Source organism: Carlito syrichta, unplaced genomic scaffold (genome assembly GCF_000164805.1).
Source record: "Carlito syrichta isolate Samal-C Ts95f unplaced genomic scaffold, Tarsius_syrichta-2.0.1 Scaffold304306, whole genome shotgun sequence".
Lineage (NCBI taxonomy): Eukaryota > Metazoa > Chordata > Mammalia > Primates > Tarsiidae > Carlito > Carlito syrichta.
The window spans coordinates 554,127-581,459 of NW_007248402.1; the positions used below are offsets into that span (position 1 = coordinate 554,127).

Below are 27,333 nucleotides of genomic sequence, written 5' to 3' on the forward strand. Positions count from 1 at the left end.
GGAATTACAGGCATGCGCTACCACGCCCGGCTGATTTTTTGATTTATTGTAGAGATGAGGTCTCGCTGCCCAGGCGGGTCTCGAACCCGCGGGCTCAGGCAATCCACTCACCTCAGCCTCCCAAAGGCGCAGGATTACAGGCTGAGCCACCAAGCCCGGCTTCCCAATGGTTTTCATGTTTCAGTTTCCTTTTGAAATTGTACATGTAATGAAAACTTCAGAGTGGTAAGTTTCCTGTGATTCATTACCTTCTCACAAGCTAGTCTTCTAGTGGCAGAATCAATTCTACTTCTTTTTTTGTTAGGTCCTCTCTCTTCTGTGCCTTCAATACATTCAGCTTGTGTTGCTGTTACAGCGAAGACCTCTCTATGTCACAATACCTGTTTGTGTGTCTTTCATACCCACTGGGCTGTCAGTTCCTTGAGTCCAGGGACCACGTCTTATATCTCACTCATCTTTGTATCTTTCTTGCATAACAGCACCTGGTGATGTGGTTGGCACCTAGTAAACAAATGAATTTATTCTATGGAGATTTGGTCTGACCTTTGTTTGATACTGTATTTGTCATGTTTGGGGCTTAATTTGTCACATATACACATATAATTGGAGTGTGTAATTGCATGTTTTTCCTAGTACTATTATTTTTAATCTCCTTTAATGTGATATCCTATTTGAATAGCTTCTACATTAGCATGAGGATTATATATTTCCACTAATTAGTAAAAGTTTTAAAAGAGGAGCCCTTTGGGACTGCTTGATCTATCCACTTTTGCCCTTAGTTTCTAGAGAATTCTATTATTGGGTTTCCTATCTGCTATTTTTCAATCTGCTGCCATCCAGATGTCTCTACATTCAGCACAGTAATCGCATTACTGGTACAGGAGTGCCAACTAACTGTGTACCCAGATTATAAAGATGATTAAGGCTTACAGTCTATGGGAGGTAGGATAAATGGCCTACTGTGATAGATTGTATAGTGGCTGCCCTAAAAGCGAAGAGAAGGAGCACCCCATGCAGACCCATAGGCAGGTGAGGGTCAGGGGAGGGCCAGGGAGAGCTCTGGGGAGGAACCATTCCTGAGGAGTGACCTAAGGAGATTAGTAGGTAAAGGGAAGAGGGAGTTTTCTGTCAGAGAAGAGGCAAACACAGAGTTGAAGACAGCATAATATGTTCTGAGCACATAATATGTTCATAATATGTTTCTTAGAGCCAGGGAATGGTGGAGTAATAATGTCTGAGCACTCAACTGGAATCACAGCTCAGCTCAGCAGCCTTGGAGGCCATGCTAGTAGATATCCGGATTTTATCCTGTCAGTTGTACAAAGCAGCTCTGTACCAACACTTTTGCCTTCTGGTGTTGATTTCTGGCCAAGATTCCGATATAAGGTCGTTAAGAGCGTAGACTTTGGAGTCAGAATGTTTGGATTTGAACCCTGGCTCTGCCATGTAAATTGCTTTGTGATCTTGAGAATGCAGTTTACTCATCAATTAAGGAGTAGTACTTACTTGATGAAAATTGTTCCAGAGGTAAATGAGGTGATAAATGAGGTGACAATGCATAGAATAGCAACTGGCATGTGTTTGTTAAATTAAAATGTTTCGCCATGGTTAAATAGCCAATCAATCACATGCTGACAAGACTCTGCTCAGTCCCAAAGATCAGTTAATATCTTACAGAATGACAAACTGTTTATTTTCAAAATCAGTTTATTTTTAAAATTACGTTTGTTATGTGGTCTGCAGGTGTGTGTGTGTGTGTGTGTGTAAGGGCTTGAAAACACAAAGTAGCTTTATTTGTTCACTCCCTCCATCTAAATGAAAGGAGTATGGATTATCATAGAAATCGTAAGCTTTAGACTTTAGGATGCAGGGAGTATTGGAAGTGAGGAATGAGGCAGGAAACTGCTGCTGATATCAACTCAAGTCTTTCTGTCTGCTACACAGAAAGTGTTGAAAGAAGTCTAGAGAGATGCTTGTGTCCTGGGCTTCTGGAGCCAGTCTTTTAATCTAGGAGAACACAGAACATATTGCTACTTTCTACTACTTAGACTCTAGAAATAATGGATCTCGGACCTTCACTGCCTCATGCGTGTTACCACATACAAAGATTTTTGAGGTGAATTACTCTTACTGTTATTTCAAGTTATCTTCCCTGCAACAACATTTAATTGGCTTTCATAGCCCCTGCTTCATTAGAACATTCCAGAAACCCTAACTTCCAGGGCCCTTAAGGAGTTACCAAACTTTTGCATTTGAATATTCCAGAATCCTTATACCGTCAATCTTTACAACTCATTTCAAGTTTCCCTGAAACTCCCTTTTGTTATTAGCTGATTATATAGACCAGAATGTCAGTGGCAGTTAATAATAAGAACATTTGTTTTTATTTTTGCTTTAGCAGATTATTTTAAAAACCATGTCAATTAGGATTATTTTGGTAAGTTAATTGTTGAAAAAGATTCTTTTTTACAAGCAGAATATTGGGAAACTTAGTGAATCATACTGTTATCAAAATAGCAACATGTCTATGTTTATATTTGATCCATTATGAAACTTCACAGAGAAGGCCATCAGTTATTTCTGAAATTATTTCTTGCAAAAGTATTGGTCTTGAATTCTTGACTTTTCTGTTATCTGTGTGTCCTTTCCTTTTAGGATGGGTCTGCTTTATAATTAGTGATAGTACATGTCTGTCTTTAGGCAGCAGTCTAATCTTTCTGACCATATGTGCAAAAGCTGTATAATTATACTGTAGTATTAATTGAACCATGTGACTGTTTTTGTTTTAATTATTTCACATCAACTTATCTTTCTGTTCCTTAAAGCATGTTAATGGTGAATTTATGGATACCATATTTATGTTGTGTCTGTGGAATTAAATATGGGCACATTTACATAAGCTTGGTAAACAGTCCTGTTTCTTTTATCTTCATAATGTCATGAATTTTAAAAAAATCTCTCTCCAACATCAATTTAGGCTTGAAGAAGAAAGATATTTTAAAGAATCGATTCTTTACATTTTACTCAATTTAAAGAACAGATTGAATTATAGATTACTCAGGATGAGCAGGGTCACTCTGGGTTGTTAGAAATTCTCAGATTTACTTCTTAATGAATTAGGAATTTACATGCTAATGTTACACCTTTTGTTTAAATAATTTGGTAGGAAATTTAGTGTTAGTTACCCATTTTCACTAAATACAAGTACTTGGCAGACTGTATGTAGAAACTGGCTTTCTCTGCGTTCAGATTTTAACCTTTGTCTCCCTATTTTTTCAGTTGTTTTTATTTCAGTTGCTGCGAGGGCTGTCTTACATCCACCAGCGTTATATTTTGCACAGAGACCTGAAACCACAGAACCTTCTGATCAGTGACACGGGGGAGTTAAAGCTGGCAGATTTCGGTAGGAAAGCAGTTAATTACCAGTCTATTTTGTCACACTGTGAGAATGCCAGGCAGATGGTGGCACTGCATTTGTTTAGGTGCACTTCTTTTGTCATCATAGATCATGGTCACATTTTTTTTTCTGGAATGAAGGAATTTTTTTTTCATTTTTACAATAACGTAAAACATAGTGCTTGGAGAAGTTTCATAAAATTTAGAATTCAGACTGCTTGTTAAAGACTTATGTAATAATTAACGTAAAGAAGATCTCATTAACATATATTTTCAAAGGAAAAGTCAGTAAAATTTTGAGTATACAATATAATCAAGAAAATCTTTTTTTCCCACTTTTTATTATGAAAATGCCAAACATATTGAAAAGTGGAAAAACAGCATACTTAACCAGCTTCAACAATTATCAGTATTTTGCCAAATTTGAATAAACCTGACTTTTAACCTCTGAACCTTTTCAGCACATTGCAGAATGTATCCAATAGTGTACTTTGCCCTAAAGCTTTAATAACTAGATATCTACATGTTAACCTTTCCAGAATTGACTATTGTTTCAAGTATTTCTAGTAATGTTGCAGAAGTAGACACGTATTTAAAAGTTGGGCTCCTGGAGTGGGCCATTATAAGTGGATCCTTCCTTATAGTTTTAAGATTAGTCTTTTCCAGCTTAGAAGCGTTCCTCCAAACACTGTCTTTGAGCATCCAGAGGGAAGCAAAATTGTTGTACCCTCCTTGCTGACTGCTGTTCCCTTGATCGAGTCTGACGTTTCTGCATGGCCCAGGCTCACTGTCACGCTAGAGATTGTGTTGAGTTGATTCCCAGCACCAGGGACGCCTGATGGCGGCATGGTGTGTTGACATTGCATTGCCTCAATTATTTTTGAATGCATATTCTGATTGGAAATTTGTTCCATTAAGAATGGAATGAAAGTATTACCCTTGGGACATAAAGATGGCTGAGGTTGAGATATGGGCTTTTTTTGAAATATGATTACCCTTTTCTACTCCACCTTCCAATAAATAAAAGAGGAAAGGAAATGTTTATTTCTGATTTCAAGGTTAGTTGACTGTTGAATACTTTTGGAATGAATCTACTCTGTTAGGTTTTGTATATTTTTTTCTTCAAAAAATGAAATAAAACAAAAGTTAGCATAAGTAGAGATATACTGAAAAATTTTGTCTTTTGTCCATATCTACTTTGATAAAAATGATGAAGTTCTGTGTATGTGTGTTTCTGTATTTTGCTTATTGCCAGATTTTAGCATCAGAATTATACCAAGTTGCTAGAATATAAAGTCTTTCTTTTTTAGGGTAGAAAATAATGGGAGAATAGGGGGCTGGAAGAGAGAAGGGTTTCAATTCCTCATGTTCAAGTATATTGGCTTTACAGTGAACATATTTATCAGTACATGAAAATGAATATATAGTGATTTTCTTGTGAGGTATTAATATACTATAAGGCATATGTTGAAATACATTATTGTACTGAACATTGAATTGTATTAAACACAGGTTTTTTTTGTTTATTTTTAAAATACATTTTTATAACGTTGATTTGTACATGTAACCAAGGATATAATAGGATATAATAGGATTGCATGTATGGGATTAGTAGGGATTACATTTTAATTTTATGATGATATTTTTATTATAATAGGTAAATTCATCTTAAAAGATTCTTATAGATCTTTAAAACTGATATTTTCATAATATCAGAAACAACCAAAATATCACTGGAAAAACTTTGATGATTTTTTAGAAAATTAGAAAATCTAGACAGTATGGACAACTCAGAGATGACAGACGTGAACATTTTGTTGTTTATTTTCCTAGCAGCTTTCTCCTTTTTCTTTCTCTCATGTCTTGCTTTGTCTACATATTTCATAGCTTCAAAAAAAGAAACACAATTTTGTCAGCACTTCTCACATAAGAATATGACATTTTCTCATGTTATTAAATATAGCAAAATAATTTGTGACAGCTTAGATTTTGTTCATTAATGGCAAGCCACGTCTCTATTCAGTCCCTTGCCACTGAGTATTTCCGTTCTAATTGTTCATTGTTATACACAGTCCTGTACTGAACATTTTTGTGAAGAAAGTGATATATGCTGCCAGTTGCAATGGTGTACTTTAAAGTGTTTGCTCCTTTGGACCAGACTGCTCCCTGGAAGGGCTATGTTTGTGCATCTTTCCTCAGGGTCATAGCCTGAATCGTCCAGCCTGGAGTGTGCACTTAGCATGCATCCTGTGCAAGGAGTGTAATGAGCAAGACTCATTCAACAGTTTCCCCCAATTAATTGTGCATTATTTGTCATTTACTTTAAAGCATGCAGTTAACTGTGATTTACTGTGTTTGAGCATGTGTGTATGTGATTGAGATGAAGGGAACACACTGGAAACCGCAAAGAGGCTAGACAATCAAACTGGGATGGTTCCAGACAGCAGAACAATTAAAAACACACAGTCTTAATTCAGTGTTTGATGTATGCACAGTTTTAGTAATGGTTTCTTTATCTTGCCTCTTTCTTTTATGTGAATAAAACCATACCATTTTGATCAAAAGAGACAAATACATTCTGTATTATTGTAATTCCCATATTGTAATACTTCTAGTGTACCAAAGTCATTTGGATGATGTGTTTGTTTACTTTTTCCTTGAACTACTTGATTAGAAGTTACATGAAAGCCGGGCCATGACCTATCTTGCTCTCTATTGTCTCATTATCTCTAGCATCATGCTTAGCACATAGTAGATGCTCAGTAAAGATTGAGTAGCTGAATAAAAAATATTCCTGACTAAATCGAGTATAAATCTAAAGAACAAGACCTGCCTTAATTTACTTTCTGTTTGATTAGGTTTGGCAAACTAGCAGTTTATAAAATAATTTCCTCTTCGTCAGCGCTGTCCTGACTATGCATGGTTAAGAGTATAGATGGAATTAAATGACTACAGATGATGTTGGAGCCTCAAGGTTATTTTGAGGCTCTTACTCAGAGGCCCTACTTACCCATTTGGTATTTACTATGTTTGTCATCTCAGGTTGCAAAAATAAACAACACTACATGAATGTAAATATACAGGAAAGATACATAAGAGTTTAGGTTTCTATTCTGCATTCCCTAAATATAATTGTCTACTTGTACTGTTTTCGAGAGCCAGGTGCGTTGAGCACTGACTTAGGAGACTTGACTCTGTCTGTAACTAGCTTGTAACTCTCAAGAAGTCATTTTCCCTCTCTGAGGCTTATACTCCTCATCTGAAAAATAATAATGTTGAACAGATACTTTCTAAGGTCCATTTAATGCTCGCTTTTTATGTTGTACACTTCTGAATTATTATTTTCTAATGACCAGATATTTGCTAGCTGGTAAAAGTCTTATCCATTGAATCTAGAATCAGTGCTGTCCCATCCCTCCCTGAAGTCTCATTTTTGATTCTGTCTTTTGGAAATTCAAGTAGATGAGAGCTATGCTTTTACAATATGCATTGAGAGCACATGGGAAGAAAATCATTGAAGCAAGACAAGTAAATGCATAAATAAATTCACAGAGAAATTAAGGTCATTTGCAGTATAATAGTATGAAAACTTAAAGGGATTTTTCCATAAAAATTAGATTAAAGCAGAATGGATGAGTTCTATAAAATTCCTGCAAGATATGTTGGTGTCTTCCATGTTTCTTAGCCATCCCTCCACTATTTTTAAGGGATATAGCCTAACTCTATTGAAAGACCACTGGGTAAAATGTGCTCCTGAAAAAGACGGACAACAAGAACTCTGTGATATAAGCATTTGAGGACTTGGCTTACTTTGTTGAGTTTCCTAATGGGGGAATCAAGTTAAACAACTCTATGGTTTTAATAAAGCAAAATCTTACAGGTCTCTGTCCCACCAGAGGTCTAAAATATTACCTTCCTAGTTTTCCTTGAGATAAGATATTTTTATAAATCACAATTTAGATTAGTTTATGAAACACACCAGAAATGTGACTCTGTAGAGCAGCGGTCCCCAGCTTTTCTGGCATCAGGGACCGATTTCGTGGAAGATAGTTTTTCCATGGATGAGGCTGGGGGATCATCAGGCATTAGATTCTCATAAGAAGCATATAACCTAGCTCTCTCACATGTGCAGTTCACAGTAGGGTTTGCGCTCCTATGAGAGTCTAATGCAGCCAATGATCTAACAAGAGGTGGAGTTCCACTCACCTGCTTGCCTCTTGCTGTATGGCCCAGTTCTTAACCGCCAGTCTGAGGTCACGGGCCCCTGCTGTAGAGGACCTGATAAGTGCATGGTTTGTTTGTTATGTGCTTCTCAGAATTCATGTAGGGAATAGCAGAGAACAGATGCAGAAGAGAACCTGGCAGTTTGATAAATATAGTCTCTGGACTATATGTTTTGCCTGAAGGTTCCAAAGATATAAACTTTTAGCTATTTTAAAAAAAATCACTTACATAAAAAATTCACCATTGAAGTTATAGTTATAAATTTAAGATTTCATATAACTAAACCCATTGGTTATGGCCTGTGGGATTCATTTTTCCTGTATTTTTGTTTCAGAATATATTTCCATATACCAAAAATAACTGTTATCCAATGAAGTATCACTCTGCTTTTAAAAGACTCTTCCGAGAGGTTAACTCTTAAACAGTATCAATGCTAAGTTTAGGCCATTGCTTTCATATGGATCTGAGAGCAAGGACTATATTTAGAATAATTAATGCTGCAATCTGAACCAAGGGAAGGGCTGTTTCCCCTCATTTCTCTAGGGAACTTCATTAAAACTCCACTCAGATTATTAATATTACATGTTAGAAACATACTTGATTAGACATATGACCTAGACAATGTTATTTCCCTCTGTCCCGTTATTTTAAAAATAAGGTAACCCTTTTGAATGGAATGCTGATACTTAAAATTATTTTCTCTCTGATATGGAAACATCACTTAGCTTCATCATGTGAATCTTGTTTAATATAATAAGCATCCCTTCAGAAGTTTTTTCCCCCATTCAAGAGGAATGATGATAATGGCAACATCTAATTATGTTGTTTATCTTTTTTCTGTTATCACAATGTAACATTGCCCAAGCATGTTAAATGCTAAATATATGAGGATTTTTTTCTTTTTAAATGAACTTTATTTTTTAGAGCAGTTTTAGGTTCATAGCAAAATCGAGCAGATAGTACAAAGGGTTCTGCACACTACTCCCACATGCACAAGCCTCCCCACTGTCAACACCTGGCACCAGAGTGATGTGATTGTTACAGTTGTTGAGCCTACTTTGACACATCAATATCATCCACAGTCTGTAATCTACATTAGAGTGACATGTGTCCATCATTATAGTATCATTCAGAATAGTTTCACTGCCCTAAAACTCTTTTAAAAAAAACTCATATACATGAAGTTTTTAAATAAAGCTGGAAATGGTAACAAGATGGAGATATAGATATATTTTATATATATACCATAACTAGTTTGCATATACTATTCTATCTGTAAGAAATCTCTGTTCAGTCACCATAAACCAGATTTAAGCAATGTGGATAGGGTTTGATTGCAGCTTCCAACTCCAAGGAAATGAGATTTGAAAAAGTGTTAGTTCAGTTTCAGCCAAATCATGCCTGTGAGGTAACAAGACATGTTTAAATGTAGAGCAAAATGCTACGAAAATGGCTAATCATCTTGTTCTCCACTGTTGATAGAACCCTCTGGGCAGAGGGATTTCAGTATGCAAAAATATTATGGTTATTTTTTTCCCTATACAATTCGAAGGCAGAATTGTTGGCTATAAGTGAGATAACTAATACAGGATGTAAATTGAAATATTGTCATATATCCTTAGAAAATATCTATGTATAGAATGACTGGAACCGTAAGTACCAGCCATCATGATCAGAATGGAAGTTATAGGTGTATTTAACAAGAGTAGCACTGAAATGAACCCAAGAATTATGTTACACACATGCTATTGAAGGCAACAATGATTACACATGAACATGAGTTTTGTTTTTGTTTTTTAACATAGAGATTGGCTTCTAAGTCCGTTTTCTGTTGCTTATAACAGAATACCGAAAATTGGGTAACTTGTAAAGAAAATAAAGAAAAGGAGTTTATTTCTAATAGTTATGGGAGCTAAGTCCAAGGTCAAGAGACTCCATCTGGTGAGAGCCTTCTTGCTAGTGGAGACTCTTTGCAGAGTCTCAGGGAGGCATAAGGCGTCACACGGCAAGGGCGCTGAGCGTGCTGCTCAGGATTTTCTTTTTACTTTTATGTAGCCACTAATACCACTCCAGTGATAATCCATTGATTCAGGCACTGATTAATGCATCCATGAGGGCATATCCCTCAATACCTAAGCACCTCTTAAAGGCCTCACTTTTCGTTATTGTCAACATGAGTTTCGGAGAAGACAAGCCTTCAAACCATAGCAGGAAGTATAAAAGTTTGCTTAACCTAGGGCAATTCACTAATGTCCCTTTATAGATCCTGACCCATCTCCTACTCTTTACCTTCTTTTTATGATTTTTTTTTAGGATCAATTTACTTAAATTTTTTTTTTAAAGGTGTGAGGTACAATTCAGATTTATATATGTAAGTTGTCATCGTCCAGGTAAAGTTTGGGCTTCCCTTTGGTCTCCACTTCACCTGGTTTGAAATCAGGTACCGTTATTGATGTTATGTGCCCCCTCCTCCCCTGGCAGTTTTCCACTACTGCCAATCTCTTTCTTATAGTATTATGGTAAATGTTCAGGGCCTGCTTATGAGTGAGAACATGTGGTACTCAGTTTTTTCCTTCTGTGATAGATCTCTGAGTATGATAGACTCTAATTCCATCCATGTTATTGCAAAGTCCGTAATTTTGTTCTTCTTTATGACTGTGTAATATTCCATTGTGTATATATACCACATTTTTGTATACAGTTCAGTTTCAATGGGCAGTGCAGTTGGTTTCTTGTTTTTGCTGTTGTGATTAGAGCTGCAATAAATATGAGTGTGCAGGTATCTCTTTTTTTGTAGAGTGATTTAAGTTCCTCTGGGTATATTCCCAGAAGGAGCATTGCTCGGTCATATGGAAGGTTGATTTCTAGTTCTTTTAGGAATCGCCTACTGTTTTCCATGGAGGTTGAACTAGTTTACATTCCTACCAACTGTGTAGAAGCATACCCTTTTCTCCACATCCTTGCCAGCATTTGTTGTTTTTTTTGTTTTATTAATGTTGACTATTCTTACTGGAGTTAGGTTGTATCTCAGTGTGGTTTTAATTTGCATTTCTCTGATGATTAATGAGGCTTAGCATTTTTTCACGTGTCTGTTAGTTGCTCGTATGTCTTCTTTTGGGAAGTGTCTATTCATATTTTTTGCCCACTTTTTTTTTTTTTTTTCCTTCTGGCACGTTTGAGTTCCTAGTAGATCCTGGATGTTAGGCCTTTGTCAGATATGCAGTTGGCAAATACTTTTTTTCCATTCTGTGGCCTGTCTCCCCACTCTCTTGATAGTTTATTTTGCTTTGCAGAAGCTTTTTAGTTTGATGAGGGCCCACTTCTCAGTTTTATCTCTTATGGCATGTGCTTTTGGACAGGGATTGGTTGCCTGTTCTGATTTCCATAAGGGTGTCTCCTTCATGTTCTAAGATTCTTAACATTTGAGGTTTTAGGTATAGGTCTTTGATCCATTTGAAATTGATTTTTGTGTATCTCTTTGCCTTCTAAAAAGCCACATTTTAAAATTCAGTCCAACCCAGACTCCACTAATACGTATGTCAATATCCTTGATTTATACTAGTATTTTGAATTACAGCAAATGAATCATTGCAGTCTCAGCATATTTTTCTAAAATCTTTACTGGAAGCCAGAAAAACTGACCAGCTACCATGGGAAATACAAGACCTAGTGTACATTCTAAAAGTTAGACATCTTTAAAAATTTGTAATATGAATCTTTTTTCCCACTTTAATACCACTGCTTCAGTATTATTTGTTTTCTTCTTTTGTCCTCTAGTTTTTCATTTAAATGCCATATGAGTTGGTTTATTTATACTTTTGATATAGTGCATATTTATGTATACTAACATTAAAAAAGCCTCTCTTCTCACTTTGAATAATCTCTTCCTTGGCAATAGATAAACTTAGGATATTCGGACTTTTCTTTCATCATTTTAATGAAAGAAGAAAGTACTAGAATATTAAAAATAAAAACCAAATAAGCACTAATGACTTATGCTGCTTACTAATTTAAAACACATGTCTGAAAAACAGTCTAAATTTATTTTACCACATACTGTGAAAATAACCATAGTGTACATAATTAAGTTTACAGGCCTAATAAAGTCTAACTTCTTGCAAAAATCCAAACTTTAGAAATGGCACATGCCTCTATTAAATATCTGTTGAGTTAGTTGGCATTTAAATTTTTAGTTAGAAAAGATGCTAATATAAAAATGCAGATGGAAATGCTTATTTTGGTTATGGCGTAGAGTTGTCGGCTAAGGAAATCTGTCCTGTAAAGCAATGACCAACTCACACTGGATGTGGAAACTTCGCTAACATCCAGCCTGAACATCACAGAATTAGAGCAGTGGATGAAAGGGACGGATGAGCTGGGGCATCGTGAGAATGGGGCACCAGAGGCATAAGCAGAGGCATGGGCAAAGTTGGAAGATTTCAGAATTATATGTTGATGAAGGCATCTGAAAAGTCATCATTAAATTCTTAACTTAAAATTAAGTGAGATCATATCTTTATACGAATCATGATATTAGAATTACAAGAACGTCCAGGCACGGTGGCTTAAGCCTGTAATCCCAGGACTTTGGGAGGCCGAAGTGAGGGGATTGCCTGAGCTCAGGAGTTCAAGACTAGCCTGAGCAACTTGGTGAGACCTCGTCTCTACAATAAATCAAAATTAAGCCAGGCGCGGTAACACGTGATGGCATTTCCAGCTACTTGGAAGGCTGAGGCTGAAGGATTGCCTGAGCCCAGCAGGTTGAGGCTGCAATGTCTGTAAACAGCGTTCCACTGCATTCCAGCCTGGGTGACAGAGTGAGACTCCTACTCAAAAACAACAACAACAAAAGAATTACAGGAACAATATAAAATAAGGCGGGTGTGGTGGTGTGTGCCAGTCCCAGCAATTTGGGAGGCTGAGGTTGGAGAATTGCTTAAGCCCAGGAGTTCTAGTCCAGCCTGGGCAGCATAACAAGTCCCCATCTCCAAAAACTAATAATAAATGAATGAATGAAATATGACTTGCAAGTAGTTTGCTCAGATAATTGAAAGCAGGGTATGGTATTATTACTTTTGAGGTTATCGTACTACTGTTGGTAGAACCATATAATTGGGAATATTTTGTTAGAGTTTTTTTTTTTTAGAATAAAAGCTGCAAATCTATGAGTGGAAATTAAAATAAATCTTTTATAAATATATAAAAGTAAAGGAATTCTTTTTACATTCCCATTTGCAGAATTTTTAAATTTAGATTTTCTCGAAATTTTGAAGGAACCTCAGAGATATCTAGTCCTGGCCTCTTATCTTAAAAATGTATATACGTTGACCCAGAAATGGATAATTAATTAACATTGTGCCTGTTACTTAGTACGCGATGTGCCAAGTTATTATTACTAATATTATTGTTAAAAATGTCTTTAGAGCCCCAGTGTAGTACCCACTAGACTATTAATGACACATTTAACACATACATGGTTAGTTCCCTAAATGTATGAGAAAGTAGGAGTGCTCCAGGTCAGAGTAACCAGTGCTAGTCTGATGACCCATGTCAGCTGAGCCGCAAGATCCCTATCAGGAAGGTGGGACCCAGATATTAGATATCACTCTGTACTAAATCTCATGAATCTTGAGGAGGCTGTAAGAAATGATGTAATGTTTCTCACAGGAGACCAATAGGAAACCTTGTTGGAAATATAAGTTTCAGTGGAGCTTTGGTAATTTGTAAATTAAGGAACCACCCTCTTTAATTGTGTATGTGTGGAGAAAGAAAGCACTGAGAAGCCCTATGGGCAGATAAAGGGCGAACTGGCCTTAACAATGTTGCTGTGAAGACTCATCAGTGCTGGGCAGTGGCTGAAAAAAATGGCCTGAGGCCTCCCAGTGGGAATAAGATTCTGTTCAGATCTTATGTTTTCCCTGATGCTAAACTGTTTCTTACAGCACTTCCAACATCAACTTGTTGTGTCTCTCCACCCTCCCCCACCCCCCCCCCCCCCCCCACACCAATAACCAATTCATCAACACATCAGACACCAACAGGTATCTAAAGATTCAGTTCAGTTCTGACGTGAACCGCCTTAGCATTGTCTTAGACTCTGTAGGGTAAGAGCTCCGTTCCACAAGACTGCCTACTTCTTGGGTGTCAATCCCAAGTCCTGGACCTTCTGTAAGTCTGACTGACCTGCTTCAAGCCGGTGGTGCCCACGACCCTTTCCTTGGCTCAGTACTCTTCTAGAATGGCTCACAGAACTTAGGAACACTCTGCTTTTGTTTACTGCTTAATCGTAAAGGGCACAACTTGGGAACAGCCTGATGGAAGAGGTGCATTGCATAGGTGTGGAGGATAGTCTCTCAAGGTGTACCACCTCAGTCTTCCATGTCCACCAACCTGGACACTCTGAACTCTGTCATGTAGGTGTCTTTCGGATATTCCATTGCATAGTTATGATGGAATAAATCATTGGCCAGTGGTGATTGTCTCATTTCTGGCCCCTTTTTCCCTCCCTGGAGTTCCAGGGTGGTAGTGGGGCTGAAAGTTACAACCCTCTAATCATGCCTTGGTCCTTCTGGAAACCAATCCCACCTGAAGCTATCTAGGAATTCTGAGCCACCAGTCATTCCTGCTAACATTTAAAAGTGAAACTTTTATCACTCCAGAGGTTCCCAGAGTCTTAGGAGTCCTTTATCAGGATCGGGGAACTAAGACCGAGTATTATAACCAAATATATTTTATCACCCCAGATACTCAGGAAATTACAATGCTTTTAGGAGCTCTGTGCCAGTATGGTGGGTGAAGACTAAATATGTATTTGTGTATCATGTCACACAAAGGTTGGAATAAATATGCATAACTCTAGGGCAGGTGCAGCTGTAACAAAATGCTAAGTAAAAACCCTTAAATCTGAAAGACAAATTGTTTTACATGGAAGTAAATATACTCACATGGAAAGAGAAGACAAATAAAATTTCCCAAAATGGGTAGGGTGCAGATTCTGGAGCCAGATGCTTGAGTTTGAATCCTGTCTCTACTACTTAACAATTTGTGTGTCCTTGGTTGAATTACTGAAATCTTCTGTGCCTTCATTTACTAATTTTAAAATGTGGATGATAATAATAATACTCTGTACCTCACAAAATTGTTAGAAGAGTTTTAAAAGTTAATGCAAATGATTTCAGAACAATGCCTGGCTGACAGACATAAATTTAATGTTAACCCTTTGGTATTCAAAATGCTTGGTATTTTTAATGTGATCTTTTTCTTTTTTTTTTTTGAGTTGGAGTCTCACTCTGTCACCCAGACTGGAGTGCAGTGGCCGCTCCCGTCCACTGCAGCCTCGACCTGCCAGGCTCCGGCAATCCTTCCGCCTCAGCCTTCCAAGTAGCTGGAACTACAGACGTGCGCTATCATGCCCAGCTGATTTTTTTTGATTTATTATGGAGATGAGGTCTCGCCAAGTTGCCCAGGCAGGTCTTGAACCCGCAGGCTCAGGCAATCCACTCAACTCAGCCTCCCAAAATATGACCTTTTCTAAAATGTATAACATACCTTATTGCCTTCTTGAACAAAGATATGGTAAGGAATATAATTCAGTACTTTACTGATCAGATTTTTAGTGAGTATATACTGTATGCTTGCCACTGTGCTGGTGTCTGAGCATACAGTAGTAATCACAGAGACATGGTTGCTACTTCTACTCCAAGCTTTCCCTAATAGTCTTGTGCTCACCAGTTGAGGATCAGTTATTGTCTTATACCAAGATTACCCTGGGGGCTAATAAACCTTTTAAAAATGGACTGCTTTTATGATCACTGTCTTGCATATTTTATGGAAATTATTATTTGACTTTTAAAAAGTATAATACTGTGCAAGGGAAGATTTAAAACATGAGCATCTACAATCAATGTTGACAACTTTTTGTTGTTTTGTAGTTCAGATGTAAAAATTTCTATCCCAGTGTTACTCATTTTAGTTTTCCTATCAAAAACATTAGGACTTAATCAAAGGGAATTATTCTTGTGATAAAAATTTATTATGATAGATTTATATAATTAGTGTCATGATTTGAAAATAAAATTATACTAATTGTTAATTCCTTTAAGTGACAGACCACTTTATTAGCTAACCAAGAATCCACTGGTATTATACATTTTTCTCCTCAATAAGTGTTTATGAGAAGAAAAAGTTTTTCTGAGTGTTTCTGCCAAATGTTGTCATTTGGGGAGATCTGTGAGATAAGACAATTCTGTGAACTGTAAGAATATTGGTCCTAAATAAAAATATAATTATACCTTAGTATATACTTTAATTTAAAAAATGAGGAAGCCCTCATCTAGAATGAACACTGCTATTGTCCAGTATCAATTTTTGTGGTCTCTTAGGACTAGTTATTGCTGCAAGTATTACTTTTTCATTATCAGGTAACAAAGAAATCGAAATACAAAATGGCATATTGATTTATAGGAGTCTATAGAGACTTGATGCTCTGTAAAACAGTGAAATTAGTTTATAGGGAAACAATACATGGACCATTATAGTTGGTTTTCCAGGATTTTTGTGGCAGTTTTTTCTTTCTTAATTAGATTGATACCAAAGTTTGTTTGACCATTATTTAAATCTCAAGAGTAAACGTATACAATTGGAAATATGCATATATGAAGGAATACACTTTTAATCTTCAGTTAAAAATCCATAGATTGTGAAAATGCTTGGTTTGAAGTCATGGTGGATTATAGATTCTAAGCTAGGCATATTCATAAATCATGTATTTTGTATGATGTGTTCTGCATTTCATTGAAAATATCAGTACCCTACATTTTGCCAACCTTGGCTATCAACAGCAAACAGTCACTTGCTACGTGTGTGACTTGCCTGTGTGTTTGTCTTTTCATGTGAGTGGCATGGCTGTGGTCTGCTTTGTGTATGGGCATTTGTGCTGTTCAATGTGGAAATGAAGGGGGGGCATTTGATATAGAAGTCTTTCTAGATGTTAGTGTCTGAGAGCATTCTTATTTTTGAATATTGAATTCACCATTTGGAAACATTCTAGTTTTTGAATCATAGAAATGTTTGATATGCAGCACTTGACATTAAATTGCTTTTAGGAAATAAAATTGATTCAAACCTCAGTCATTTATTTTTATTTTATTTTATTTTAATTTTTTAAATGATATTTATTTATTTATTTTATTATTATTTTTTAATCAGTATTTTTTATTATGATATTGTGGGGTAGAGTTAAGGGTTAGGTATACAAATATGCTTCGTTCAGGCATCCTTGGGATTAGGGGTGTCTCCCCATCCCCAGACAGATATTGATTACCATTAATCCCACTACCCTTCCCCTCCTTCCCCCTCCATAATTTCCGACCACTGTCAATCCTTTTCTTATAGTATTACATTGGATGTTCAAGGTCCACTATATGAGTGAGAACATGTGATACTCAGATCTTTGTTTCTGTGAGAGATCTCTCAGTATTATAGACTCTAGTTCCATCCAGGTTGCTGCAAAATTCATGATTTTGTTTTTTTTTATGGTTGCGTAGTATTCCATCATGTATATATACCACATTTTTTAATCCAGTCCTCTTTCGATGGACAACATGGTTGCTTCCAGGTTCTTGCTATTGTGAACAATGCTGCGATAAACATACATGCGCAGGTATCTTTTTTATAGAGTGATTTGAGTTCTTCAGGGTATATTCCCAGTAGGGAGATTGTGGGGTCATATGGGAGGTCAATATTTAGAGCTTTTAGGAATCGCCATACTGTTTTCCACAGAGGTTGTACTAGATTGCACTCCCACGAACAGTGTAGAAGTGTTCCCTTTTTGCCACACCCTCTCCAGCAACTGTAATTTTTTTGAGTTATTGATAATTGCCATTCTGACTGGAGTTAGGTATCTCAGTGTGGTTTTGATTTGCATCTCCCTGATGATTAGTGAGGTTGAACATTTTTTCATGTGTCTGTTGGCTGCTCGAATGTCTTCCTTTGAGAAGTGTCTGTTCATATCTTTTGCCCATTTTATAATGGGGTTGTTTGTTTTTTTCTTCTCAGCACATTTGAGTTCCTTGTAGATCCAGGATGTTAAGCCTTTGTCAGACCTGGAGTTGGCAAATACTTTTTCCCAGTCTGTAGGCTGTCTCTCTGCTCTCTTGATTGTTTCTTTGGCTTTGCAGAAGCTTGTCAGTTTAGTGAGGTCCCACTTGTCTGTCTTATCTCTTATGGTCTGTGGGTTTCAGATTTGTTCAGGAATTGGATACCAGTTCCAATTTCCATGAGGGTATGTCTTTCATTTTCTAAGCTTCTTATGTTTTGAGGCTTTACATTTAGGTCTCTGATCCATTTAGAGTTAATTTTTGTGTATGGGGATAGAGAGGGGTCCTGATTCAATCTTCTGCATGTGGTCAGCCAGTTTTCCCAGCACCATTTACTGAATAGGTTCTCCTCTCCCCAGTGGTAGGTGGTGGAGGCTGTGTCAAAGATGAGTTGGTTGAGAAATTGAGGTTTTGCTTCTCGAATCTCAATTCTATTCCATTGATCTATATGCCTGTTCTTGTACCAATACCAAGCTGTTTTGATTATTGTAGCTTTATAGTAAAGTTTGAAGTCTGGTAATATGATACCACCTGCTTTGTTTTTTTTTTTTTTTTTTGCTGAGGATTGTTCTGGCTATTCTTGGACATTTGTGTTTCTATATGAATTCCTGTGTTGTTTTTTCTAGGTCTGAAAAGAATGTTGTTGGTAATTTAATGGGTATTGCATTAAATCTGTAGATTGCCTTAGGTAAGATGGACATCTTCACAATGTTGATTCTTCCAATCCATGAGCATGGGATATTTTTCCACTTTTTTGTGTCATCTTTGATTTCTTTGAGCAGTGTTTTGTAGTTTTCATTGTAAAGGTCTTTCACATTTCTGGTTAGGAAGATGCCAAGGTATTTCAATTTTTTTGTGGCTATTGTGAGTGGAATTGTGCTTCTTATTTGGGTTTCCGTTTGTTTATTATTGGCGTAAAGAAATGTGATTGTCTTTTGCACATTTATTTTATATCCTGAGACTTTGCCAAAGTCCTTTATTAGTGTAAGGAGGTTTTTGACAGATTCTCTTAGGTTTTCAAGGTACACAATCATGTCATCTGCAAATAGAGATAACTTGACTTCTTCTTTTCCTATTTGGATACCCCTGATTGCCTTCTCTTCTCTGATTGCTCTAGCCAGGACTTCCAATACTATATTGAACAGGAGGGGTGAGAGTGGGTATCCTTGTCTTGTTCCAGTTTTCAGGGGAAATGGTTCCAGTTTTTGTCTGTTTTGTAGTATGCTAGCTGTGGGTTTCTCATAGATGGCTTTTACTCTTTTGAGGTATGTTCCCCATATGCCTAGCTGTTCGAGGGTTTTTATCAAGAAGGGGTGCTGGATTTTATCAAAAGCTTTTTCTGCATCTAATGATATAATCATGTGGTTTTTGTTTTGACATCTGTTGATGTATTTAATTACATTTATGGTTTTACGAATGTTGAACCAGCCTTGCATCCCAGGGATAAAGCCTACTTGGTCATGATGGATAATTTTTGAGATGTGTTTGCTAGAATCTTGTTGAGAATTTTAGCATCTATGTTCATCAAAGATATTGGTCTGTAGTTCTCTTTCTTTGTTGGGTCTTTACCTGGCTTGGGTATCAATGAGATGTTAGCTTCGTAAAATGATTTGGGAAGAGTTCCATCTTTCTCAATCACCTGGAATACCTTCAGTAGCATTGGTATAAGCTCCTCCTTAAATGTCTTGTAGAATTCTGCTGGAAAGCCATCTGGACCCGGGCTTTTTTTTTTTGGAGGTAGTTTTCTTATTACGTAGTCAATTTCCTTGATTGTTATTGGTCTATTTAGGGTCTCAATTTCTTCTTGTTTCAACCTAGGCAGGTTGTGTGATGACAGAAATTCCTCCATTTCCAAAAGGTTTTCAAGTTTTTTTCCATACAAGTGTACATAGTAATCTCTAATGAACTTTTGTATTTCTTCAGGATCAGATGTGACTTCATCTTTTGTGTTTCTGATTGTGTTTATTTGGGCTTTTTCTCTCTTTTTCTTGGTCAGTCTAGCTAGGGGACCATCGATCTTGTTTATCCTTTCGAAGAACCAGCTTTTTGTTTCATTGATTTTGGGTATTATCTTTTTGTCTTCTATATTCTGGATTTGGACTTTTATTCTGGTGATCTGGATTCTTCTGCTGAAATTAGAATTTTTGTGGTCTTGTTTTTCCAGCTTTTTTAGGTGACTTGTTAGGCTGTTTATTTGTGATCCTTCCATTTTCTTCATGTGGGTTTGTAGGGATATAAATTCCCCTCTTACTACAACTTTCATGGTGTCCCAGAGATTTTGGTAAGATGTTTTTACATTTTCATTTGTTTCCAGGTATCTTTTAATCTCTGTTTTGATTTCATCATTGACCCAGAAGTTGTTTAGCATCATGCTATTTAGTGTCCATGTCTTTGTGGGTTTTGGGGTACCTTGTTGGTGTTAATGATTACTTTTATTCCACTGTGGTCTGAGAAGGTGCATGGTAAAATTTCAGTCCTTTTAAATTTGCTTGTGCTTTATTAATGGCCAAGTATGTAGTCGATCTTAGAGTATGTTCCATGTGGTGATGAGTAGAATGTGTATTCTGGGGTCCTTGGATGGAGGGTTCTGTAGGTTTCAATTAATTCGATTTGATCAAGAGTCACATTGAGGTTTCAGATCTCGTTGCTGATTTTTTTTCCTGATGATCTGTCTAGGGTTCTGAGTCAGGTATTAAAGTCCCCAGCTATGATGGTTTTGGAGTCAATATCTTTTTTTAGTTTACCTAGGAACTGCTTTATGAAAGTTGGTGCTCCTATGTTCAGTGCATATATGTTTAGGATGGATATTTCTTCTTGATGGATTGAACCTTTTATCATTATGTAGTGACCTTCTGTATCTTTTTAAATTTTTGATAGCTTAAAGGGCATTTTGTCTGAGATTAAGATTGCGACTCCTCCTTTCTTTTGTGTTCCATTCGCCTTAAAATTTGTTTCCTATCCTCTTACTTTGAGTCTGTGAGTGTCCTTTCTAGTGAAGTGAGTCTCTTGGAGGCAATAGATTGTTGCCTGGTGATATTTTAATCCATTTTGCCATTCTATGTGTTTTCAGTGGTACATTTCTGTAGTCTGTTCACATTCTGTTCATATTCAAGCTAATTATTGAAATGTGAGAGTTGATCCCTATCATAATGTTCTTACAGAGTTGTTGTTCTTCCTGTTTGTGTCTTGTCTTTCTTTTGGTTTTAGAGTTGGATCATGTGTATTTTTAATCTTTTGCCTGTACTCTTATGAAGAATGTTGTTGTTCTTTTTGACTTTTCTTCTGTGTTCAATACTTTCTTCAGTGTTTCTTCTAGAGGTGGTCTTGTGACAGTGTAGGTTCTTAGGGATTGGATATCTGGGAAAGATTTCAGTTCTCCCTCACTGATGAAGCTTAGCTTGACTGGGTAGGTTATTCTCGTTTGAAATTGTTTATCTTTTAGAACTTTGATGATAGGGCTCCAAGCTCTCCTAGCCTGGAGGGTTTCTGTAGATAAATCTGCTGCTATTCTAGTTGGTCTTCCCTGGTACGTAATCTGACCTTTTTCTCTTGCAGCCTCTAGGATTTTTTATTTTATACCTACTTTGTTTAGGCGAAATATTATATGTCTGGGATTTGGTCTTCTCATTTGTTTTCTTGCAGGTGTTCTCTGAATCTCTTGTGTTTGAATTTTTTTCATCCTTGATGAGATGAGGGAAGTTTTCTCGAATGATTTCATGAAATGTTTTTTCCAGTGTGACCTCTGTTTCTCTCTCTGACTCTGAAAGGCCAATTACTCTTAGATTTGGTCTCTTGAAGTGACCATTCATCTCTTGAAGATTCTGTTCTGTCTTTTTGAGCTTTTTTCCTGTGCTTTTGACAGTTTGGATTATCTCTGTGTTTTGGTCTTTGAGCTCTGGGATTCTTTCTTCTGCTTGGCTAATTCTGCTTTCCATGCTTATTAGTTTGTTATTTATTTCCATCACAGTACTCTTTACTGCTATTATTTCTGACATCAGTTCCTTCCTATCTTCCTCTTGTCTCTACTAAATTTTTTAAATTCTCTCTATTAATGTCTTGATGTCTGGGTTGTTGCATATGACCAGTCATTCTGGGGGCTCTTTATTGTTTGTGTTCCGGAATCTGTTTTCTCAGTGTCTGATCTCCCAGAGGTCTGTGTGAGACCTATATTCTTTTGGTTTTTCTTCATTTGTGCCATTTTTCCCCCCTCCCTACTTTTTCCTTCCCTCCACGTCACCGTCTTCTTTAATTCTGTTTTTCAGTGGTAGAGGGATTGCTTTTACTTCTGTTTGTTCAATCTCCTATTCTTTATGTATGTCCTCTTACTTTGTTCAGTTCTGGAGTTGCACTGTAGGTTGGGGGTGTTCCTTTTGGCAGTTTTGAGATTTACTTAAGGGGAGCTGTGATTTAGAATCTATCTGCAGGCCCTGGTGTTCGCCAACAGGTGTATGGATAATCTGAAACCCACTTCCTACTGCCTTGAAACCTGTCTGTGCAGTGGGGCTGTAGGTTTACTCCTTGAAATAAAATGTGGTTAGTAGAGGGAAGAGAATGTAGCAGACAGTGAAGGAAAGAGGGGGTGGAAAGAGAGAGGAGTGAGGTGGGAAATAGATGGTGTACCAACAAATGGAGAGAGAGACGTAACCTGAAACAGATAAAAACAATAGACCACAGCTACAGACTAACCAACTCCCATACAAAAAAATAAAACATACAATGATGCTAACATACTAGCCAACCAACTACCTTATTGGTGTGCTGTTCCTCTATACAAAGATATGGTTTACAGAGAGGAGAAAAGAGAAGAAAAGGAAGAGGAAAAGAAAAAGAAAGGAACAAAACAGTAGGAATAGAATTAAGTCATTAAACTAACAGAACCAGTCAAGCACACTCTGAGACTTTTCATTTAAGTCCAATGTCCTTTCAGCTCTGATTTCTAGCTGTCTTTTCAAGCTGGTAAATTAGTTCACAGTTAGGGTCAGTTGCCCCTGGCCTGCTGTGAAGGACAGTTCAGATCACCCTCCGTTTACCACTCAAATCTGGCCTGTGTCTGTTTTTTAAGCTTGTTTCTCCCATTTTGGTGTTGTTTCCTTGAATCGCCAGCAGGTGGTCCTATCTCAGCTGCTGGCCCCAGAGGGGGTGGAGCCAGACAGGAGTTGGGCAGAGGCCAGAGATGGGAGCCTGCCTCGGGCACACAGGAGGAGAGCCATGACTGGCAGGACATCACCATGGCAGCAGAGTTGGCAGCGATCCCAGCAGATCTTGCTTGCAGGGGCTTCAAGGACTGAAGTCGTGGATCACCTCAGGCACGGGTGGCACAATGCGCTATGGCCACCACGGAGGCCGTGGCAGCCCTGGGCCTGCTGTGTCTGCAGCTGCAGTGGCTGTCCAGACCGCTGCGATGCCCCAGAGGTGGAGACGGCCGAGCTCCGTGTAAAGAGCAGGCTGCCGACGTTGGGGTTCATAGCCCCCGGTGAGAGAGCCAGAGACCCTCTGTGTTCTCCTTTGCAGAGGGTTTCATAGACCAGGTTGCCCCGTTGCCATCTTGCGGGAAATCACTCAGTATTTCTAATAGTAGTGATCGCCCTTTACAGCTTGTAAGTACTTTTTTTTTTTATAAAGTACTTTCATAGCTCTTATTTTATTTTCTCCTTATAACCCTGTGAAGTTGACAGTATAGGTTTCATTACTCCTCCTTTTTTTTTATTTTTTTGAGTTGAAGTCTCACTCTGTCACCCAGACTAGTGTGCAGTGGCCGCTCCCAGCCACCACAGCCTCAACCTGCTGGGCTCCAGCGATCTTTCCGCCTCAGCCTTCCAAGTAGCTGGAATTACAGGCATGCGCTACCATTCCTGGCTGATTTTTTGATTTATTATAGAGATGAAGTCTCGCTGCCCAGGCGGGTCTCAAACCCGTGGGCTCAGGCAGTCTATTCACCTCAGCTTCCCAAAGGCGCGGAATTACAGGCTGAGCCACTGAGCCTGACTCTCCTCTTTAATATGAAAGCCTGAGAACATTGATTTGTTCTTGTAATATTATAGCTCGACTTGGGCATCGGAATGACAATATTTTAATATGGACAATTCTGCTGAGTCTGTGGGCTTGAAGATAGTTGATCTTGAAATCATTTTTTTTATAATCAATATTTTTTTATTATGATATTGTGGAAATCATTTTATAAGATCATGTGATATGACTTCTTTTTCATCTTGGAAATAGCAACATGAAGAGCCTTCAGTAGTTCTGGTTTTTATATAATCGGTGATCTTTTAAGTATGAATGTTATAGATTAATTTTGGAGTCCAACACTCTATCAATGGAATGATAAATGAGCTCTTTGATCTCCCTTAATAATAAAGTTTAGATGGGTAATAGGAATTCATGATATTAAAATTCAGACATACTGTCACTTTACTTAGAAATGCACCTAAGTAGAGAAATTTTGATTCAAATTTGAAACTGTCTTTGAGTCACTGAGTGAGTGCCAGTTTAAATAACACTTCTACCCACCAGTTCTAAAGGATTATCTGTAAATTGAAAGCACAAATGTCGAAGGCAATGAAACATTCTAGTGTATGCCAGCTTGCCCCTTTGTTGCCAAAGATGTAAAATTTCCTGGAAAGCAGGAAAATACCTAAAAAGACAAAAAGCAGACCTTAAAGCTTCTCTTTAAAATGATGGATGTGATGCCTGTTTGTGTGCTCATTGGAGTTGATTCCATTGTCCTTCCTCTCGAAGCTGCCGCTTTCCACCATGAGGTGTATTGCTGATGTGATGGGGGAAAAAAAAGAGGCGAGAGAGAAAGAGAACCCTGTTTTGTTTTCTCTATAGCTGTAAATTGCTTTGAGAGATACAATTGCATAATTCAGTTTGCTCATAAAAATATCATGCTTGGTAGATTTAGAGAGATAAAAGCCCAGAGATGACTAAAGAAATATTTGGAGTGAAACTTTTTCTTCATGGCATATTTTCATGGCATCTTTTAGGAGGAAGTCATACAGTTTTTCTCAATTAGTTGGATGTTGATGACCCCTTTATACACATATTCTGCCCTTTTCTGTGGCATTTGGAGCCAGCTTTGGTTGGCTGCTTCTCTATTTCTGTAAATCTGAAGAGTCATTTCTAAAACTATGTTCCCTGGAACATGTGTTGATGAAAAATAATTTTAAAAATAAAAATAATTGTCTTGGTCATATCTGTTTAGGACAAGTTGCATATGTGTGTCTTTCCCGCCTCTTCCACTTGATGGAATCACAATGTCCATTAATGCATGACTAAAGACTCTTGGTCTTCTGCAGTTAAAACTAAATCTGCCATTGCATCTCCTCCATTTATTAGATCAAGGACAAATTTTTGACTCTGTGGTACATAAGTTGGAGAAATATTGGTGTATTAGTTTTCTATTGCTGTGCAAATTACCTCACATTAACCTGCTTGAGACAGCACTTGCTTATTGTTTCCCAGTTTTTGTGGTTACAAACCTGGGCAAGGGTTAGGTGGGTGCCTCTGCTTCATGTTCTCTCTCTCCAGGCTGCCCTCAGTTGGCCAGTTCTTCTCTCGAAGGCTCCACTGGGAAAGGCTCTGCTTCTGAGCTCACATGACTGCTGTGCTCTTGCCAAAATTCATTTCTTTGAGTCTCTTTGATCGAGGGCCCCACACGCCTACTCAAGGGGAGGGAATTTTGCATCAAAGTGAATGCCAGGAGGCCTAGAAATCATTGGAATCACCTTAGAGTCTGCCAACCACTGTTAGTGTAAAAAGTGCTGTCTAATGTTTAAACTATGTGATGTGGTCTTCCATAAAGAATAAGTTAGCCGACCTCGGTGGCTCAGCCTGTAATCCCGCACCTTTGGGAGGCTGAGGTGAGTGAATTGCCTGAGCCCGCGGGTTCGAGACCCGCCTGGGCAGCGAGACCTCATCTCTACAATACATCAAAAAATCAGCCGGGTGTGGTAGCACGCGCCTGTAGTTCCAGCTACTTGGAAGGCTGAGGCGGAAGGATCGCCGGAGCCCAGCAGGTCGAGGCTGTGGTGGCTGGGAGTGGCCACTGCACTGCAGTCTGGGTGACAGAGTGAGACTCCAACTCAAAAAAAAAAAAAAAAAAAGAGTAAGTTAACTGAGCACTTACTTAACGTCAAGACATAGGCTAGGGCGTGAAGATTTACAAAGGGTATTGATGATGAGGATGATGAGCAGACCTTATTGGATGGTCTCATGTTAGATACTGGGATGAGCCCTTTGCCTGTAGTATCCTCTGAAATCTTCGCATAAGCCTCTTTTTCCACCTAACGAAATAAAAGCTTGAAAAGTTATGTAAACAGAGGACTGCTTTTGTTCTCAAGCAGTTCACTGAGTAAACAACATTTATATCACTAATTATAATATTTTATGACAAGCAACTTCTTTTTATAGAATACAAGACCAGAAGAGGGCACCACACCTTTTGGTTGGGAGATTGAGAGAAAGGACGTAGAGAATTGTTTTCAAAGGATGAGTAGGATCTAATGAAGTCTGTGAGACAAGGATAGGGCCAGGGCCCTGTCTAAGTCAAGGTAGGTAAGATTTACATAAGGATAATATTTTATAATCTTCTAATAGTAACATGCCGGAGGACAGAATTTTTCCTGTTTAGCCATAAGCAAAGACGTTGGTAGATATGCGGACAGCAAAGCCAGAGAGTAGATTGTCAATTAGCTGGTGGCAACAGTAACAGGTAGCCACTATTTGGTTGTATTTTTGTTTTGTATTTATCTTAGCTTCTTTCTAAAGTGGCTGTGAAGCAGCTGCTGATCTGATGGTCCACTTGCTTTATTCCTGTTGAGCCTGCAGGCTGTGCTAGGCAGACTTGTTTTCATGTAGCATAGTCCACACTGGTCTATGTCTTCACATAGATATGTGGTCTTTGTCCCACTATGGTCTTCAAGCTCCACCTCTGACCATGTGCATCTGGAAAGGTAGTCAGTTCCCAGGGGACCTTGGGGCAGGAACACAGTGGCCCAAGAGGGTTTCAGCGCATGCCTCTCTGTCCTCCTATCAGCTGGAACCTGCCCAGACATGTGCCTAGGACTGTGGCAGAGTCTTGAGCCAGGTACCTGCAATGTATAGTTTACCATGTACAGAACCAGTTGACAGATCTGGGGAAGCCAAGATTGAAACAGTAAGTCCTGGCCTGGGCACAGTGGCTCACACCTATAATCCCAGCACTTTGGGAGGCCGAGGTGAGAGAATTGCCTGAGCCCACAGACTCAATACGAGTCTGGGAAGTTGGCAGGTCCTCATCTCTACAGTAAATTTAAAAAATAGCCAGGTATGGTGGTGCATGCCTGTAATTCCAGCTACTTGAATGGCTGAGGCAGAAGGATTGCCTGAGCCCAGCAAGTCGAAGCTACGGTGGCCATGAGCGTGCCACTGCACTCCAGCCTGGGCAAGAGAGTGAGACTCCTACTCAAAAAAAAAAAAGAGTAAGTTCTGGTTCAGTTTACCAGTCCTGTTTGGTAGGAGGAGAGTGAACAGATAAGACTCACAGCCAAGACTGGGGCTGAAAAGCTAGGAAGCTTGTGTCTTCTCTTGAAGCCCTTCTCCTGGGCAAAGATGGCTGCAAAAAGACACGTCACAG

General features: G+C 38.2%; 1 protein-coding gene across 4 annotated transcripts in view; it reads left to right on the forward strand.

The window, feature by feature from the left end:
- Positions 1-27,333, forward strand: part of CDK14 (cyclin dependent kinase 14) — a 503,831-nt gene that overhangs the window by 211,355 nt on the left and 265,143 nt on the right. For all 4 annotated transcript variants that reach the window (XM_021713156.1, XM_008059636.2, XM_021713157.1 and 1 more), the window contains one exon: positions 3,280-3,403. In XM_021713156.1, coding sequence (XP_021568831.1) covers positions 3,280-3,403 — 124 coding nt within the window. The remainder of the gene's footprint in view (positions 1-3,279; positions 3,404-27,333) is intronic.